Source organism: Mytilus edulis, chromosome 14 (genome assembly GCF_963676685.1).
Source record: "Mytilus edulis chromosome 14, xbMytEdul2.2, whole genome shotgun sequence".
NCBI lineage: Eukaryota > Metazoa > Mollusca > Bivalvia > Mytilida > Mytilidae > Mytilus > Mytilus edulis.
Window position 1 is genome coordinate 55,315,462 of NC_092357.1, and position 20,492 is coordinate 55,335,953.

At 31.4% G+C, this 20,492-nt stretch overlaps 1 protein-coding gene across 1 annotated transcript in view; it reads left to right on the forward strand.

Annotated features, from left to right (window-relative positions):
* The window catches only part of LOC139503703 (dual specificity calcium/calmodulin-dependent 3',5'-cyclic nucleotide phosphodiesterase 1A-like), a 133,301-nt gene that overhangs the window by 87,288 nt on the left and 25,521 nt on the right, over positions 1–20,492 (forward strand). Inside the window, exon 3 of the mRNA XM_071293552.1 lies at positions 12,137–12,202. Within this exon, the coding sequence (XP_071149653.1) occupies positions 12,137–12,202 (66 nt within the window). The remainder of the gene's footprint in view (positions 1–12,136; positions 12,203–20,492) is intronic.

Consider the following 20,492-nt stretch of genomic DNA (forward strand, 5'->3'; position numbering starts at 1 on the left):
ATGGATATCCTCTTTGTCATCCTTTTTTTCGTCACAATATATTAACTTCACTGATTGAGGACATTGATTCAATTGTCTATAGTGCAAATTATCAGTGTCTTTCATGTAAACAGAATTCTTTAAAAGTAAAAGGTGGCTGAGTTCAGTTTTTTTAAAAGATCCAGCAGAAGACTTTTTTTGTAAGAACACTCAAGTAGGAGTTACCTCTCCTAAAAGAGAACATGCATTGAAGGTAGAAAGATTATCTAAGGATGAACGTTGAAAGATTTTAGCAAGGAATTCCTTTGGTTTTTAAAGCTTTAATTTGACAGTCTCAGTCCTTTTTCAAAAATTATCCTGTATCTGTCATCAAAAACTTCCCTCAAGTAAGATTAGATGAAAGAGCAAATTAAAAAATAGAAATTAAGGAAGATTGTCTCCCTTTCCAAAGAATGTGATAAATATACCTTAAAAAGAAAATTTATAGATTATCTTTTATAGGAGAAAGATTTTAAGTTAGTTTAAGCTAATATAATGATCATATTGACACAAAGAAATGAAATAAGAAGGTGTATTTTTGTGTTGTCTGGTTCCTGATCAAGCTGAACATTAGGGGCCTCGGTGGCCGATTGGTGTAAGTAGTAAATACTACTCACTAGCCAGTCAACACTGAGGTTGTGAGTTTGAATCCCACTCATGCGGGTGCACTCCACTCCAATTTTAAATGACTAGGATGGTCAGTTTTCCTATCGAAGGTCAGTGGTTTTCTCTGGGCATTCCGGCTTCCTCCACCAATAAAAACTGGCTGCAATGAAATAGCCTAAAACGATGCTTAAAAAGGTGATAAAACACCAAAAAACAAACAAAAAAATCAAGCTTTACATCGTTTTGTAATTTGCATATGACGAATCTATGATCCTGCATTATATTTGTTTCTGTATAATGTTTTGCAGTTCAAATAGTAAATTTATGGTAATTGGTAATAATCTAATAACAGCGAAAATGGAATTAGCATCATAAAAGACAAATTTATATAAAGAATTTAAGTCAATTAAATGAGATTATCAATTTGAATATTTTTACATAATTTAATTATTGATTTGAAAATTAAAAAAAGAAATTTGATTCAAATTAGCTGAATTTTGATAATTTAGATATTTTAAAAGCCGATCAAAATACCTTTGGTAATACAATTGTAACGTTGTTTTTAGAGATAGGATCACACTCTGTTTTGATTATGAATATCAGACTATAAAAAAGCTATGAAGATTCTAAAGGGTTAAATTAAGATATAAGATGTGGTATGAGTGCCAATGAGACAACGCTCCATCTAAATCACCATTATAGGTCAAAGTACGGCCTTGAAAGACACAGAGCCTTAGCTCAAACAGAACAGCAAGCTATAAAAGGCACCAAACATGATGAGTGTAAACCCATTCTAACGGTGAAGGCGAAAGGTCAAATCTATTTGAAAACAAGAAACGAGACCAACCGAAAAGCCTAACCAAATATGGTAATATAAGTACTTGTGATTGAGAGAAATCAACACTCTGTTGGAGATTTGGAGACTTATGCTTAACAGGCTTTAAAGATTCTAGAGGGTAAATACCAACCATGTTTGCAGAAAATTGTGATTTCAATAAATCTTTATGCAGACAAACATAAAATAGTGATTGAATGATTTTGTGACTTCATTACGCAGAACAAACTTACGAAAGGTCAAGTTATTAAAGGTCATTGAAGATAATCGTAAATTTTTTGAACAACAGATGGTCTTGATAGGTAGGGAAATTGATATTTTTAAAATGTACAAAATTATCGATAAAAATGGACTCTTAATTGATTCTTTTATGGGATAATGAAATCAGGTTTGTAAAACTATAATTTAATCAAATATTAGGTTTTCATGAGGTACAATTATTTACCATTGAAATACAAATAACAAATTTGATTGGTTGAATGTCAAATTTTGAGTGGTAAAATCAACATTTTATGTACTTAAAATTCATGTTTGATTTAATTTTAGAGAAGTTCCTTTCTTCAAATCATTACTACTGATACTTGTCAAGAGTAGTTAACTTAACACATTTGATAGAGGGGGTGTCCGTGGCTTTGGGCATGGTCTTAAAGTAGTTCTACTACTGTAATCACTAAGCCAGTCAACACTGAGGTTGTGAGTTCGAACCCCGCTCATGCTGGTGCACTCAACTCCAATCTTAATTGACTAGGATTGTTAGTTTTCCTATTGAAAGTCGCTGGTTTTCTCTGAGCAATCTGGCTTCCTCCACCAATAAAAACTGGCTGCAACGAAAAAGCCCAAAAGTGGCGTTAAAACACAAATAAATTAAAATCAACATTTGATAGAAATTGGTCTGGGAAAAATGTCAAGCAGCAACAACCCAACGACACTAAAACAAAACAACATAAAACATCTGCAGATCAACATAGTCAGTTTCAAAATGTGTACACATTCAATTAGTTGGTTGAGTTTTGCTTTGAACCAGAACGGCATATTTTGAATCCTGTCTATCTTGATATTGCTAATGGCAGATCTTTCTACATATAAAATACTTTCAGCAATTTGAATTGTTCATATCTGTTGATGTGAGCTCCTTTTAGATTTTACTTACCAAGATATGGGATTTTATTCATAAAAAAGGGGTCATTTTCCATTTGTTTGTAACAAAAATTCAAAACTTGCATGGTTATATAGATATAATATGCTTTGAGTATTTTCATGAAACTTTGCATGGTGACTGGTTTATACCTATTAAAATAACCTCCCTTTTGTGTTTTTTTTATTTTTTTTATAAATTTCTGATATAACATTGAGGATTTATAGAACTTTAAAGTGACATATGTATCATGTGCTATTGGTGCAGTTTTTTATTACACTTTAAGGATTATGGATTACCTCCCCTTTTCTATTATAATTGTTAGATCCATGAAAAGTATTGGCAAATGCACAGTCCGTATATTATTTTATAGTTTTAAAACATTAACCACTCAAATAAAACTAATAATAAAATTTATAAATGCACAAAAAATTAAGTAAAGAATGTATTGATTGTTTTTATTTTATAAAAAACACAAAATTTAATATAAAATTCAAATTGCTTCAATGACATATAGATTTTATGCTAATAATGATTATTTTTCTCCTTTTATTCATGTATATTCAATTGATAATGTTTGATTAAATCAATTTTGTAGAAAGAAATTAAAAAAGTACAGAATTTAAGTTTACTTCTTTTTTTTTCTGACCAGAAGGTCATTTTACATTGTCATTATTAACAGACATTATGTTTCATGTAGACACTTGCTGTAGGTTGATATTCAAGGACCTATTACTCTTGATATAGGCAGGATGATAGGCAATTGGCTGCCAAAAAATCCAGCAGACCCTAGCACAACTGTATAAAGGTGTTAAATATTACTTCTATTGAGTAAGGAAATTCCTGGGGCAAAATATAAGTGAAATAACCTGTAAAATCTGGCGTTATATCATTTTTAAAAGAACAGTATTCTACAAAAAACAATTTTAAAAAGCCTGTAAGGATTTAAATCATCTACAATTTCAAAGTGTTTAAATGTTTAAATGCCAAAAAAGCAATTTTGAAAAATAATATTTTGTCTCAGTTTTCCTTTAGCAAATGACTTTATTCCTTATTGATGTATTTTTCTTCCATTTGTACGGAATCATTTATTTAGGGAGGTATCTGAGTTTCAAAACAGGAAGTTCAAATGTCTGCCAATAAATCTTTTCGGTGAAGAAAATAGCGTATATTGGTTGTGTTTTTTTTTCACTTGGTCTTTTATTTCAAATATCATGAAGTATTAAACAGTGGTTATTTTTACACTAAGGTTATAATTCATGATGATTCAACACGTGAGACAATACATTTATTCTAGGAACTTTTAAAATTTCAATGTCTTTTTGCCATTTTTTTGTTGCTCAATTGATTAGTAGATTAAGTTTATATATAATTAAACAAAATTAGTTAGGCCAATTAAAATTAATTGGTAGATTTTCATCCCTGCCCTCCCCTCTGAAATCGTCCCGCCCCAATTTTTGTTATTTTGGAAAATGTTCGATTTCTGGATTTGTTCATCTCCGTTTCCAATAACCGCCAAAAATTGTGTTTCCTTCCAAACTTCCTGTTTCAAATTTCGAAATAAAAATTAAAAAATAAAATCCTCCCACCCGCCCCATTTTTTTCAAAAATTTGGATGAAAATCTACTAATTAATTTTAGTTGGCCTTAATGACATGAATTGCAGAATCAGCATTTTCTTTATCATGCATTCTTGAAATAAATCATCATAAGAAACATCAGGACAATGGCTTTTTTAGATTATATAATAAGAAAAGATTGGATAAATTAGTCAATTGGATTCCTCTTGTTACGAAACTCAGTTCAACTCTTATTACTTTTAATTAATTGAACAAATTAAAAATGCATGGGTAAAATTTTGCTCTAAAAACCAGTATTAAAGAAACTATACACAAAATTACTAGAAAATGACAATAAATGACTTCTTATTCTTTTACTCACACAAAGTATTCTTTTACTCACACTAAGTATTCTTTTACTCACACTAAGTATTCTTTTACTCACACTAAGTATTCTTTTACTCACACAAAGTATTCTTTTACTCACACTAAGTATTCTTTTACTCACACAAAGTATTCTTTTACTCACACAAAGTATTCTTTTACTCACACTAAGTATTCTTTTACTCACACAAAGTATTCTTTTACTCACACTTACTCACACTAAGTATTCTTTTACTCACACAAAGTATTCTTTTACTCACACTAAGTATTCTTTTACTCACACAAAGTACTTGACAATCTAATATGAAAGAGAGCTTGCTGACTATGGGGTATTGGTTTTGCTCATTGTTGAAGGCTGTACGGTCACCGATAGTTGTTTAAAAAAAATCTATGCCATTTTATCTGGTGGAGAGTTATCTCATATAGCAATTATACCACATCTTCTTATATTACACATCCTACACTAGAAGTATTAGTAGCTGTACTTCCAAGTAAATTTCATACAGAAATGGTGAATTTCTGAACAAGTTCTACTAAAATAACAGATCATGTACATCATTGGGAGTTTCAAAGGGTCACGTGACCTCAAGATTTTTAAAGAATTAAGTTGATAGAACTTAATAGGTTTTTTTTCATGACCAAATTCCCCAGTACTGTTAAGATCTTTGGCCTTTTAGAATTGGTCGTCGTGTTACAAAGAATTCAGATCCCATCTTTTCTTGGAAATTTTTATTTGATTAATTTGAGAAAAAAGTTAGAAAAAAAAGAAGAGGGACAGTAATAAGTCTAAACGTGCATCTGTTACCTTTGATATTACTATTGAAACCCCCCTTTCTACAAGTTTTGTTTTTTCACTCGAAATGACAAAAAAATATTATATGCATTACAATTGCAAAACTGCACATGCTACAATGCATGCAGGCTTTTGATGAAGCAATAATACATAAAACTTTTGATGTTTTATGATGATCTTATACACAAGTTTATCAAATGAGTTTTAAAGTGTATGTGCTATAAATAATAATTTGTCCTTCTGCAGCAGATGTTACGAAAGGACACAATAAAACAGCAAGACATCGTTTGATCGCTATGTTCATGTGTTGCTGTTTAAAATACCGCCGTTTTAAATACGAAGGTAAATCATGTACTTTATTGACAATTTAGAGGATTTGTTTACTTTTTGTAAAAGTTTTTAGTATCATAGTCTCTTCATTATAACTGATACCAAAGATTCATTAGAAATTCAATGAATACGCCATCAAGTATTTTTGCAAAAGAATTTCATTGCTCTTTCAATTTAATGATTAATGGAATTAAAGAATACTGGGATTCCTTTATTTGATGGATTGAGAAACAATTGTATTTTTGTTGATTATTCCATTTCATATGGTTTTTGAAAAGTGTGCTTTTTTTCTGGTTCATTAAAATTTTTTTCAGTTAAAAACTGTTCAAATTTTCCATTATTTTTCTGTATGAAATGATATTTAAGTTCAAGTCAACTATAATGTTTCAATTCCAAAGAATTCAGAATTCAAACAATGTAATAATTGAATTCATTGTCCTCATATTTTACGCCTTTTCTCATAAACATTTACATCTTTTTGAGAATGCCTGCTTTTTCTAAACAAATATTGATTTTGAAAAACTGTTAAGCGTTATAGATGGGTTGGCATTAATGGAACCCTAAATGGCGCAGAACCATATAAATTGATTCCGCAGAAAAGCTTTACCTGCGGTAAATGGCATCAAACAAAATTAACTAAATCTCATTTAAGACTCCTGCAGAGACTTAGCGCTATTCATGCTTCCAAATTGTATGTTTGAAATGAAATTGAAAATGTTATATGCACATAATTATAGATTTTGCAAGGATAAGAAATCTAATTGAGTGTATGCAGTCCGGAAAATTAAAGAGTTGTGGATGCATAGAAGAGATGAAAGAAAATAATTTTCTTTTTTTCGTGAAAAGTTTCCTCCGATTTTCTTGTTATTTTCTATGATGTGAATATTACATTAGTGGAATGCTTAAAGAAATAGTGCTGTAATTTTGTCTCAAGCTTTAGCGTACTTTGTAATTTGGCTTATCTACAACTTCGGAAACTTTCCTCACAAGAAACCAACCAAGTTTAGATAAAAATCTTCCACAGGATGTGAAGTGTTACGTATTATAATCTATTTCTTTCCTTGCTATTATGATTTTTAGGGGTTTCCCATAGCAAATCAGAGAGTTTTGCATTTTTTTAAATTTACTTTTCTCCTGTTTTACTTAATTTCATAAAATCTAAACAGATTTGTATATCATCAAGAAAGAGTGATAAAAATGTGTAGCTTTCAATTATTGTTGTTAATTGAAGTTTATTTAGAGCAATTGGTTCTTACATTACTTGTCTCAAACCATTCAATGATTGCCCAAATTTTTCTCAAGACAGCTAGGAAATTGAATTGCACATTTTTCATATTTTTGATATTATTGACTTAAGTCACATGACTTAATGAACCAGTGATAGCATCAGATGTCTGCCTGAGTGAGTCTTACAATTAGATTTTTACAAAATTCATGATTAAATTGTTTTGATGAGTATATAAATGTCACTTCTAGAATCAGTTTGTTATCCAAGATGGCCACCACGGAAAAGATACATTTACTGATTAAACAAAATACAAATGTATAATGCTGCTGGTCTTGATGAATTTTTACTCTTGGAAAGTCTTGTTCATGTATATATTCAAACAAATTACCAAGAAAGTGCTGTTGTATGAGATTAATTTTGCTTAAGGTGGTACCCAACACTACAGGGAGATAACTCTGTAAAATCAACAGAACGTTTTAATGACATTGTGTTCTTAAGGGAATATTAAGCTTCTCAATGATCAAAATAAGTGTTTGTCAAACTGCTATATAACCAGTGTAATTTTTCTGATTAAACGGTTGGTTCAATTTTTTTGATTTTTTTATATTTTGGTCAAAGTGTCAAAGTAAATACTTTGTCAAAATTTTAAGAAAATTAAACAAGCCAAATTAATTTTAGTTAAGGTGTTAGGTACCACCTTAAAGATATATTTTTTGGTTAGAAATCTGAAAAGTAATTTTCTTTCAAATTATAATACAGCATTTTTCAATCATTCAATATGCATGCAGTTAAAACAATCATGAAAACTAAATGTGAAAAGAACCTTCTAAAATCTCAATTAACAAATCTCCACATGGGCAAATTTCCCTCTCATGGTGATTTACGTCTATAAACGATCCTTTAGCGCATTATCTAAATATGGCCTAACAAAAGATGGCCGATAGATCAGCTTCCTTCGTAATTAGCCACATTGATTTCCAGACATACAGTCAAAGGCTTGGTTCAGATTTATAGAAAAACCTCGGCTCAGCCTAATTAACTTTATTATACTAATTTACTCCTCTAAGTAAGACAATATATATTTGCATTATTAATGATCATCTTGTTGGCTTAGTGAAGGAATGACGATTTTTAATGGCGATGACCTGATAAATAGTTACAGAAACTGAAATAGATCACTGCAGGTAATGCCATACAGTACTAGGGGATTAGACAAAAATTAGAAAAAGGATATTTGTAAAGCATAGGGATTTGCTTTTTTGTGTTCATTGAGGTTTTTCATTATAAGAAATGGTTCACTCTAAAAATTATTAATTGTCTCTGAAAAAGAAAATACTGTTTAAAACTGAGTTAATTGCACATAATAAAAAAAATAAACAGCTGCTTGGGAAAAGATCGTGTATGTTGACTATAAGAATTAAAAAAAAATGGACATGCAAAGTAGACTTAGTCTTAAAATTCTTGATTTAGTTAAGCCTTTTTTTCATGATTACTGAAATGAAGAAAAATGCTTAGCGTCGTCTGTGAGTCATGAACTATGACCATCCAAACACTTAAATGTTAACTGATTTGGCTTCCTGCATTGCATCAAAGGTTGCTAGATTTTCTGTTGCCTCCGTAACCTATTGACTTCCTATATTTAACGTTTTTTATTTACTTATTTAAAAAAATTCCAATAGAGAACATATATAATACATTATTGTAGTAATAAACCAATTTTCAAGATGTTTCGTCCATTGGCCTTCTTCAATTTCTTTATTTTTCTTCTTAACTACATGGTAGACATTGTGATATCTTAGTGAAACCAAAATCCTCAATTTTAACTTAATTCTAAAAGTCATAACAGCCACAGATAATGTTGTTTACTATAAATTAATTCATTTGTTGTATATATACGATAGAATTGGACAGAATACATAATTTACGTCTAAAAAATCGTCTAAAAAATCGGGAAAATTGATCTTTTTATAAATCCCATCAGCAAAATAGAGTTTCAAACAAACAAATTGATACATGGTTTTTCTTTTCTATAGAAAATGATTGAGCTGCTTTGGAAAAGATATTGAAATAAAACAATTTTTCTTTCCTGAAAATGATTTCTCTGAGTGAGTCCTATAATATTTGATATTCATGCTTGTTAGAAATGTTTTATTCTTAATTTTAATTTTCTGTCACTTTGGAAATGGTTTGATTTGTAATTTTAAATGTTTGATAAATGTCCGTTTAATATCATGTTGATCACTATCAATCCTGGTCAAGAAAATGTTTTAATTGAAGAGGGTGGTAAAGGGGGGTGCTTGCACGGAAAAAACGTGAAATAAGACATAATTTCACGTTGAACGTGAAATAATTTCTGTAATGAACGTTGCACGAAAAATAAATACTTTTATGCAAACCTTTTGTGACTGAATCACTGTTTTTTTGTATATATTAACTCTTTGTTTTACTTTATATTCCCGATTTAGTATACACATTTATGATTTAATTGGTTTACGGCTTTTAAAAAAGTATTTCTTGACGATCCCTGCCAAATGTTTGAATTTTATTTGAAAATACAGAGCACGCAAAATAAGACTCTGAAAATCACGATGCACGTTAAATTAAATAAGCAGAACACGTTGAACGAGGCACCCGTCTTGCACGACTGAAAGTCAAATAAAAAAGTAAAAACACGTTGAACGTCAAATAAAAAACGGCGATCACGTTGCACGAAAATAACCCTTTACCACCCTCATTGAAGTCATTATTTATTGTAGCAATATACCAATTTATGCTTCTACACACTTGATAGAACAAGTTTATTCTAAATCAGAGAAGTGTTTTAAAGCAAACAGATTTTACATTCAAATTCTTCCATATTAACGAAAAAAATATCACTTATAATGCATCACCAGGGATTTACCGATTTATGTTGGCGATCTCCTGAATAGAAAAGGTTCATTTTGATTGAAGGAAATTCTGTCATGTTATAGAATTTACAAGATGATAGCATAAAATGGTTATTTAGCCTCCTGTCGTCTGCTTATATATTCCTTGTCTGCTGAACGTTTTAATCCTGTTGATGTCATAAACAGAATTAATGCCTTAGAATGACTTGGAATAGATGACAGAGATTTCAGCTTAATTCAAAGTAGTGAAATGACAAAAGAATAGCAAGACAACATAAAAACCAAAGGCCAGGAAAACAGATTTTTTGTTTCAGATGCCAAAATATCATTCTGTTGTTTGCCTGAAAAATGATTCTTGAAATTCAAAATGGCAAAGGGTTTCAGAACAGAAAAATGCCAAAGAAAATATATAGTCAGACATCATGTGATCAATGGAGGGGTGATGACTCACAGGTTTCTCAAGTTTTACTTTTAAAGGCTTACAGACTGCATCTCAACTTTAGAGTAACCTACAATTGCTTAAAATCTACTTATTTGGACTTTTGCATATTAAAGTATGCACGGCTGGTTTTGTCCTAAATTTCTGTCTTCACTTTGTTGTGCCTTGCAAAATCCTTTTATTTGTCAGATCTTCTTGAAATGGAATATTAGCTATTTCACTAAAGATTCTTTCATTATTTCATTTCTACAAAAAAGATGGCTCTATGATATACTTCATTTAATAGAACTCACTGATTATACTGTATATCAATAGTTTTTACAGCCGAGTAGGTAAACTACCCTTCTTTAAGAGTAGATTAGTCCACCAGATAACCAATTCATCTGTCTGAAGGACTGGGCTACTTCACAAGGAGGGTAGTATACCTTCCCTAATAATGATTTCACAGTTCAGCTTAAGCAAGCAAGCTAACCAAAGATATTACCTTTACCCACACACTCAATGCAATCGGCTGTAAATTCAATTTGAACCAGATGTTTGTGAGTCCAAAAAGGGTATAGGAATATGATGATCCATAGTATTTACAAAGTATAGATTGTCAATTAGTAAATGGGTGAAAATGATGAAATTGCAAAGTCGGCTGCTTTAACACTTATTTCTTTACATGTCATTTAACTTTCGCCGAAGTTAGAAATTGAATAAAAAAAATCAAAATAGATGTAACAGATTTCATCAACATAAGAGAAAGTGGTAATGACCCGTTGTAACAATATATATATGTGGTAATTCCATCGCTATGACTTCTCGGTAGTAGAGTTACATTTCAATTTTAAACCTGATCATTAGTTTGTCTAATGAAGCTGTGATTGTCAGACAGACCTTACCGATTTTCCCATTTAAATTGTCTCGTCCTTAGAGAAAATATTGAGAAGTAAGAAGATTGAACTTGGAGATGTACTTTTTGAATTAGCTAATGTGATACTTGCTCTACGTGACGCCATATTGGCAAAACACAACTTGTAAATTCAGATATTATTTCAAGCTTTTATATCTGCAATTTGTGAAAAATGGACAAAAATGTGAGATTATTATTATTTGGGAGAAGCTGGATACAGATTTATGTATCAGATATCAGAATTCAAGTTCTTACTATTGAGATATAATTATACTCACCAATATGCATTTATAATTCACATTAATAAAAAAAAGACTGGCAATAGTTCTGAATACTTTATGAAACAGTTGTCTCCCTTACCTAGCTAGGTAACACCTGTAGATTTAGAATAAATCAATGGCAGGAACTGAAACTGGGATTTTTTGGAAAATAAAGGCTGAATTTATGAACTTATGGAGAAATGTAATTCTTGTTTCACTGATACATGTATCATCCAGAGCAGTTTTTGATGAGTTTCATTTTGCTCAGTCTTAAAGATTTTTTTTATTATTTAGTGACTAGTGTTATCATGCACTGTTATGGGACTGTGAGTGAGTGTCTATCTTTTTTTACAATTAATTTCCTAGATTTTGTTAATCTAATTATATACTTCTTATGATTTGGTTTTGCCTCTGATTTTTTGAAAAAAGACCTTGAATACTTTGCAGGCATGTATGTGCATTTGACATGAGTCTTTCAAAATAAAATTGCCCACAATTAGAGAATTGTTGTTCAAGGATTTGTATAGAAAGACCAGAAACATATATACACTTGTTACAAGACTATACAAATCCTTGGGTTGTTTTAGTACTTCAAAATGAGATATAGATAATCAAATATTGTTTACAGAGAAATTTTGTATAGTATATAAAAGTTGAGTATTATTATTATTATTATAATAACTCAATATTTATCTTTATAATAATATCAATAAAAAGCTTTAATAACTGCTTCCAAAATACTGACCAGAGTTTTTCTTATTTTTTAGTGGCCAACCCGCCTGACAGAGCAAAAGATGACAGTACAGTTGGATCTAAAAATGGCCAGTTATCACGTTAGTATCATTCTTTATCTACAAACATTTTTTTTCACCAAAATTTGAAAAAAATATTTACTTTGACAAAAATACAAAAATTTCAAAAATCATGAAGCACATGATTTATCGGAAAAAAATCATGAAGCACACGCTTTATCGGAAAAAATCATTGGATATATAGCATTTGACGAACACTATTTTTTTTTAATTTCCTCAATGTTAGAATGTGATTAAAACATTCTTCTGATTTTCACAGAGTTATCTCCCTGTAGTGTTTATAATGTACCCCTTTATATAACAAATGTAAAGTAAGTTGCTTGAGACATGATTTTGCCAAAACTATAGGTTGCAATTCTGTAAATATTGACAATGCAATTTCCCATAGGAACCCCTTTTATGGCTAAAACTGTACCACTTTTACTATGAAGTTTTGAAAAAAATCTTATCCTAGAATTGAAAGTTCATATGCACCACAATTTTTTTCCAAGGTCAAAATATAGGGCTGTGCAGCATATTTTCAACGTTAATATGCCCTGAACTTCTCAGAGTTTAAACTAACACTAATTTTCTTAACTACCCCTACCTGGAATGAAAGGTAACAGTTACCACAGATTTCAATGTAAACAATATGCACATGTAAATTTACTGGTAACATTCCCAAGTTATGTCTCTGTGAAATGGAACACAGAGAGCATAACTGGGAACCAGTATTTAAACAAAATTAATTTTCTATGAATATTCAAGTTCTCCCCAAAAGAGGTGTGTTTTGAGAAACAAAGTGCAACCTTCATCAGGTAAACTCACTGATATTAATTTACTACTTTTAAGTAAATTCAAAAGCACAGAGTCACAGTAAAACATCATTACATTAGAGACCTAGATGACATAAAAGGTTATAGCAACTCATTAGGTCACCTTACAGTTTATAAAATTAAATCATTTATTTAACATTTACTCTGTATTATAAAATTTACATAGTTTGACACAGTTTTCTATGGCCTACTTGTAATTGACCCTTTTAGGATGAAAATAATAAATTTGTAATCATCAAGTATCATGATATTTTCTAGAATTTCAGATATTTAAGAAAGTCGCCGTTAATGAATGCTGATATATTGCAAAATATCCTGATGAATAATAAATCTCTCTTTTCACGATAGATTAACCATAAAATTCCTTCAAAGCACACCATCTTGTGTTTATTTGGCTATAATGGACCGAGATATTGATGAAAATGTCAGTGAATTATGTAATTAACAAAAATTTACTACCAAGTTCATGTGAAGGTCATATTTTTAAAGGTCAATTTCTTGGTTTTTATGATAAAACATTTATAGATGACATGTCAGTTTTCGGTAAACAGCCAAAATCAATTAAGCTTCATTGCTAAGAAACTGTTGTTCTATGGTATGTTTTGGCGTAGATAAACTGTTGATATCTTAATTTGCAAGTGACGAGAGAGTAAACTTAAACAACTGACGATAACCGGCAAAACTTTCATGAAATGAGATGAAAAATTTGATATTCTGAGCTTATGCAATTTACGCCTGTCAAAATTTTGACGGACGTATTATGGTATACAAATGTCTGGTGTCTGGCTGTCTGTCCGGCGTAAACATGTTGCACCGTAACTTGAGATTACTTATCTAAATTTCATGAAACTTAATATGGTTGTTTTTTATGATGGTCAAATGGTCTGTATACTTTTTGGTGAAAATAAGATTTAAACTTTTTGAGTTACGGCACTTTGTAACTAAAACAGGGGGGTGTTTTTTTTCACATGTCGCACATGTATCTCAAAAACGATTCTTGATTATTGCTTAAAACTTTACACACTTCTTAGTTATATTAATCTTAATATCTGTATACTTTTTGGTTTGATTCAAAATTTTATTTTAGTGATATTTGTAAAAAAAAAACAGGATTGGGGGGTTTCACATGTCCCGCCGTGTCTCAAAAACAAGAAATGGTTATTGCTTAAAACTTTCTCAGAAACTATTTATGATTATTGCATAAAACTTCCACACAAGACGTCAGGCTTAGATTAATGTCCTTTTCCCCATATTTTGTTATACCCTCTGACCTTGGAATCTGATATCCAATAACACAGCTCTAAAATAAAGTATCTTTATAATATGTCAAACTCAAAATCACCCACTCAATGAGCCTAAAAAAATGTTCAATTTATTCATTTAAATTTAAATTTAAGGTGGTACCCAACACTTTCACTAACATTAATTTGGCTCGTTTAATTTTCATAAATTTTGTCAAAGTATTTACTTTGACACTTTAACAAAAATATAAAAATTAATTTTTTTTTTAACCAACCGTTTTGCCAGAAAAATTACACTGGTTATATAGCAATTTGACAAACACCAATTTTGATCATTGAGAAGCTTAATATTCCTTTTACAACACAACATAATTAAAACGTTTAGCTGACTTTACAGAGTTATCTCCCTGTAGTGTTAGGTACCACCTTAAATACTACCAGATTTGATATAAATAAATGAATTAAAAATGATTTTATATTTCTATAGTTTGGTGAGAGCGTAAGCATTTGAGTTTTTGGTCAATTACATATTTATCAAATCTGATAGTATTAAAATTTAGATTTAAATGACCTACCTATTTGACCTTTATAAAAACAATTAAATATGTTTAAATTAATATTAAACTAATAGTCCTATTATCTACAAAAGAAACTAATGAGTCTTTTATAGATGAAAGGCATATTTTGGGGTACAAAAGCTCATGACATTTATAATGCCAATAAATATGTCAGAAGGGGTATGTCAGTGCCAATGAGACAACTCTCCATTCAAGTCACAATTTGTAAAAGAAAACCATTATAGGCTTAAGTACGGTCTTCAACATGGAGCCTTGGCTCACACTGAAAAAGCAAGCTATAAAGGGCCTCAAAAACGACTAGTAATAAAACCATTCGAATGGGGGAAATTACCACTGGTCTTCAGTATCAGATCTATATAAAAAATTTGAAACGAGAAACACTTATGAACCACATCAACAAACATAGGCGGATCCAGGCGGAGATTTGGTGGATTATATAGTGAATCATTAAAGCGTGACTGGAGCGGCCCCCCCTTAGGTCAGTTAGCAACCCCGGAACCCCCCCCCCCCCCCCCCCCTCCCCCTGGATCCGCGTCTGTTTGGATATTTCTCTAGTATAAAGAAGAGTATGAACCACTTTTTTTGTACTTATAGGTTATGTGTATATATAGAAATAAGAAATTTTGGTAGGATTGCCAAATCGAGACAACTCTCAACCATAGTTTCTTGTTGAGCCTGCAACTTTTGTTGCAGAAAGCTGAACAAAGGGATTGAGATCCTTCAGTGGCTGCAGCTTTAGCTCACTTTGTTTAAAAAAGCTGAATATTTCAGAAGGTAGAAAACCGAGATCCTTCACACTCATAGTTTCCATTTGTCATATGTATATTGACCTTGACCTCATTTTCAAAGTTCAGTGGTTATAGTTACGTATATAGGGACGTATTATGGTATACAAATGTCCAGTGTCCGTCCATCTGTCCGTTCGTCTGTCCGTCCGTCTGTCTGTCCAGCGTTAACATGTCACACTGTAACTTGAGAACGACTTATCTAAATTTCATGAAACTTTATATGGTTGTTTCTTATGATGGTCAAATGATCTGTATACTTTTTGGTAAAAATAAGATTTAAACTTTTTGAGTTACGGCACTTTGTAACTAAAACAGGTGTGTGTTTTTTTTCACATGTGGCACCGTATCTCAAAAACGATTCTTGATTATTGCTTAAAACTTTACACACTTCTTTGTTATATTAATCTTAATATCTGTTTACCTTTTGGTGATGATTCAAAATTTCATTTTTGAGTTATTGAGTATTTTGTAAAAAAGGGGGAGTTTTTGTTTTTACATGTTGCGCCGTATCTCAAAAACTATTTATGATTATTGCTTAAAACTTTACACTATTCTTTGTTATATTAATCTTAAGATCTGTATACTTTTGGTGATGATTCAAAATTTCATTTTTGAGTTATTGAGTATTTTGTAAAAAAGGGGGAGGTTTTTTTTACATGTCGTGCCGTATCTCAAAAACGATTTATGATTATTGCTTAAAACTTTACACACTTCTTTGTTATATTAATCTAAAGATCTGTATAATTTTTGGTGATGACTCAAAATTTTGTTTTTGAGTTTAGTTTTTTGTAAAAAAAAAACTTGGTGGGGGGGGGGGGGGGGGGGGTTCACATGTCCCACCGTCCCCAAAAACAATAAATGGTTATTGCTTAAAACTTTCTCAGAAACTATTTATGATTATTGCATAAAACTTCCACACAAGACGTCGGGCGTATCATGCAGCTGTTTATTGTGTTTTGGTCTATTCTTCTTATCATGATAACTGTAAGCAGAAGGTCAACTATATTTGGTGATGAAAATACTTTAAGATGTACAAGTCAATCATGTTTTATTTGACCTTGGCCTCGATGTCTAAGTAGTCTAACTAGTACTGCATCACTAGCTTGTCAACACTAAGGTTGAGAGTTTTAAATCACACCTGTAACAATTGACTATAGGATTGTCAGTTTTCCTACTGAAGGTAGAGGTTCTCTCAAGGCACTTTTGCTTCCTCCACCTATAAAAACTGACCACCAGACCACCTATAAAAACTGACCACCAGAAAATAGCACTATAGTACTGAAGTGGTGTTAAACACCAATCGATAAATATTTATCATGTTTCATCTTATCTTTGAAGTAGTTTGACTGGTATGTACTTTGTCAATCCCTTTGTCGCTCTGTGGATGACAAGCTTCCTCCACCTTTAAAAACTTCCAACCAGAAAATAGCACTATTATAATAAGTACTGACAGTGGTGTTAAAAACCCATCAATCAATGTTATCATGTTTGTTTAAAAAAGTCTCATTTGTTATCTGAATTTTTTCCTTCTTGGAATTATATTTGATAATTCTTCCCTGATCTATAATAAGATTTCATGTTTTTTTCCAACTTGTATGTCTTCTTACAGTTACGTAACCTATCTTCCAATGACTTTACAGGATTTCATCTAATCTTTGAAGGAGTTTCGCCGATATTTTAAATTTTGAAATTTCTACCTCAGGAATAGATTTCCTTAGCTGTATTTGGCAAAAATTTTAGGAATTTTGGTCCTTAATGCTTTTCAACTTCGTACTTTATTTGGCCTTTAAAACTTTTTTGGATTGGAGCATCACTGATGAGTCTTTTGTAGACGAAATGTTATATGTTTCTATACTGAGTTTATGTACTTGACAACAAATCTTGACGCAAGCCCTTCAAAGAACAAATCAAACTTCTCATCTTGTCGAAGCGTCAAATCACCTGTCATGAGAAAACATAAATCTTTTGTTTATGTGTCAATCATTGGTTTTAGATTCACTTACAGATAATGTTTCTAACGTAACCTGCCAAACCAATCGTCAATCCCTTTGACACTCTGTGGTTGACAAGCTTCCTCCACCTTTAAAAACTTCCAACCAGGAAATAGCACTATTATAATAAGTACTGACAGTGGTGTTAAAAACCCATCAATCAATATTATGTTTGTTTAAAAAAGTCTCATTTGTTATCTGAATTTTTTCCTTCTTGGAATTATATTTGATAATTCTTCCCTGATCTATAATAAGATTTCATGGTTTATTCCAATTTGTATGTCTTCTTACAGTTACGTAACCTATCTTCCAATGACTTTACAGGATTTCATCTGATCTTTGAAGTAGTTTCGCCGATATTTTAAATTTTAAAATACTAAAGCTTTTCTACCTCAGGAATAGATTTCCTTAGCTGTATTTGGCAAAATCTTTTAGGAATTTTGGTCCTTAATGCTTTTCAACTTGGTACTTTATTTGGCCTTTAAAACTTTTTTGGATTGGAGCATCACTGATGAGTCTTTTGTTGACGAAATGCGCGTTTGGCTTTAATACAAAATTTAATCCTGGTTTCTATACTGAGTTTATGTACTTGACAACAAATCTTGACGCAAGCCCTTCAAAGAACAAATCAAACTTCTCATCTTGTCGAAGCGTCAAATCACCTGTCATGAGAAAACATAAATATTTTGTTTGTGTGTCAATCATAGGTTTTAGATTCACTTACAGATAATGTTTCTAACATAACCTGCCAAACCAATCGTCAATCCCTTTGTCGCTCTGTGGTTGACAAGCTTCCTCCACCTTTAAAAACTTCCAACCAGAAAATAGCACTATTATAATAAGTACTGACAGTGGTGTTAAAAACCCATCAATCAATGTTATCATGTTTGTTTAAAAAAGTCTCATTTGTTATCTGAATTTTTTCCTTCTTGGATTATATTGGACAATTCTTCCCTGGTCTATGATGAGATTTTATGTTTTTTTCCAACTTGCATGTCTTCTTACAGGTCTTACCTATCTTCAATGACTTTACAGGATTTCATCTTATCTTTGAAGTAGTTTCGTCGATATTTTTAATTTTAAAATACTAAGGCTTTTCTACCTCAGGAATAGATTTCCTTAGCTGTATTTGGCAAAAATTTTAGGAATTTTGGTCCTTAATGCTTTTCAACTTGGTACTTTATTTGGCCTTTAAAACTTTTTTGGATTGGAGCATCACTGATGAGTCTTTTGTAGACGAAATGCGCGTTTGGCGTTAATACAAAATTTAATCCTGGTTTCTATACTGAGTTTATGTACTTGACAACAAATCTTGACGCAAGCCCTTCAAAGAACAAATCAAACTTCTCATCTTGTTGAAGCGTCAAATCACCTGTCATGAGAAAACATAAATCTTTTGTTTATGTGTCAATCATTTGTTTTAGATTCACTTACAGATAATGTTTCTAACGTAACCTGCCAAACCAATCGTCAATCCCTTTGTCGCTCTGTGGTTGACAAGCTTCCTACACCTTTAAAAACTTCCAACCAGAAAATAGCACTATTATAATAACTACTGATAGTGGTGTTAAAAAGCCATCAATCAATGTTATGTTTGTTTAAAAAAGTCTCATTTGTTATCTGAATTTTTTCCTTCTTGGATTATATTGGACAATTCTTCCCTGGTCTATGATGAGATTTCATGGTTTATTCCAATTTGTATGTCTTCTTACAGTTCTTACCTATCTTCAATGACTTTACAGGATTTGAAGTAGTTTCGCCGATATTTTAAATTTTAAAATACTAAGGCTTTTCTACCTCATAAATAGATTTCCTTAGCTGTATTTGGCAAAAATTTTAGGAATTTTGGTCCTTAATGCTTTTCAACTTCATACTTTATTTGGCCTTTAAAACTTTTTTGGATTGGAGCATCACTGATGAGTCTTTTGTAGACGAAATGCGCGTTTGGCGTTAATACAAAATTTAATCCTGGTTTCTATACTGAGTTTATGTACTTGACAACAAATCTTGACGCAAGCCCTTCAGAACAATCTTGTCGAAGCGTCAAATCACCTGTCATGAGAAAACATAAATCTTTTGTTTGTGTGTCAATCATTGGTTTTAGATTCACTTACAGATAATGTTTCTAACGTAACCTGCCAAACCAATCGTCAATCTCTTTGTCACTCCGCGGTTGAAAACCTGTCCGGCTTGTCAGACCTGTCATTTAACCTCCAAAGCCCATGATAAATAAATCAATCGTAATTCAGCTGGGAAATTACAATTCTGTTGCTACAAGGACAAATCAGCGATGATAGTGATAAAATACTCACTTCCAGGGAAAACAAAAGTTTGAAATTAACTTTTTATTGTCGAGGGTTGTCCGTAGATGGTCAATGTAGAAAGATTTATCGAGAGAAAAACAGCTAGCGGAAAACTGTCTATCAAAGGACTAATAGATTTTGAAACAAATTGTTTCGAAATGGTACAGAGCGCTAATTAAAAACATTAATGAAGAACTGAAAGGACAATTAAAGTAGATAATAAGATTTTATGAAAAAATGTTCCTTGTATGAAATGAGAAGATTTGGTAATTATAATTGCCAAAGAGATAACTTTCATACAAGAGACCAAAAGACAAGCATGTAAAAAACTAGTATAGTTATGAGCCTATTCAAAAGGGAAACCATTAGTTATACTATAAACAATTAACGAAATATTATTACCATGCACAAGCCATAGAACAGGCTCCAGACTTTTTGCAGTCATGTATAGAAATAGGATGTGATGGGACATTGGTGGATCCAGGGGGGATTCCGGGGTTGGAACCCCCCCTTTTTTTGGAAGATCAATGCATATGAATTTAATAGAGCATACAGTTGGAACCCTCCCCCCCAATTACTCTGGGTTGGGAACCCC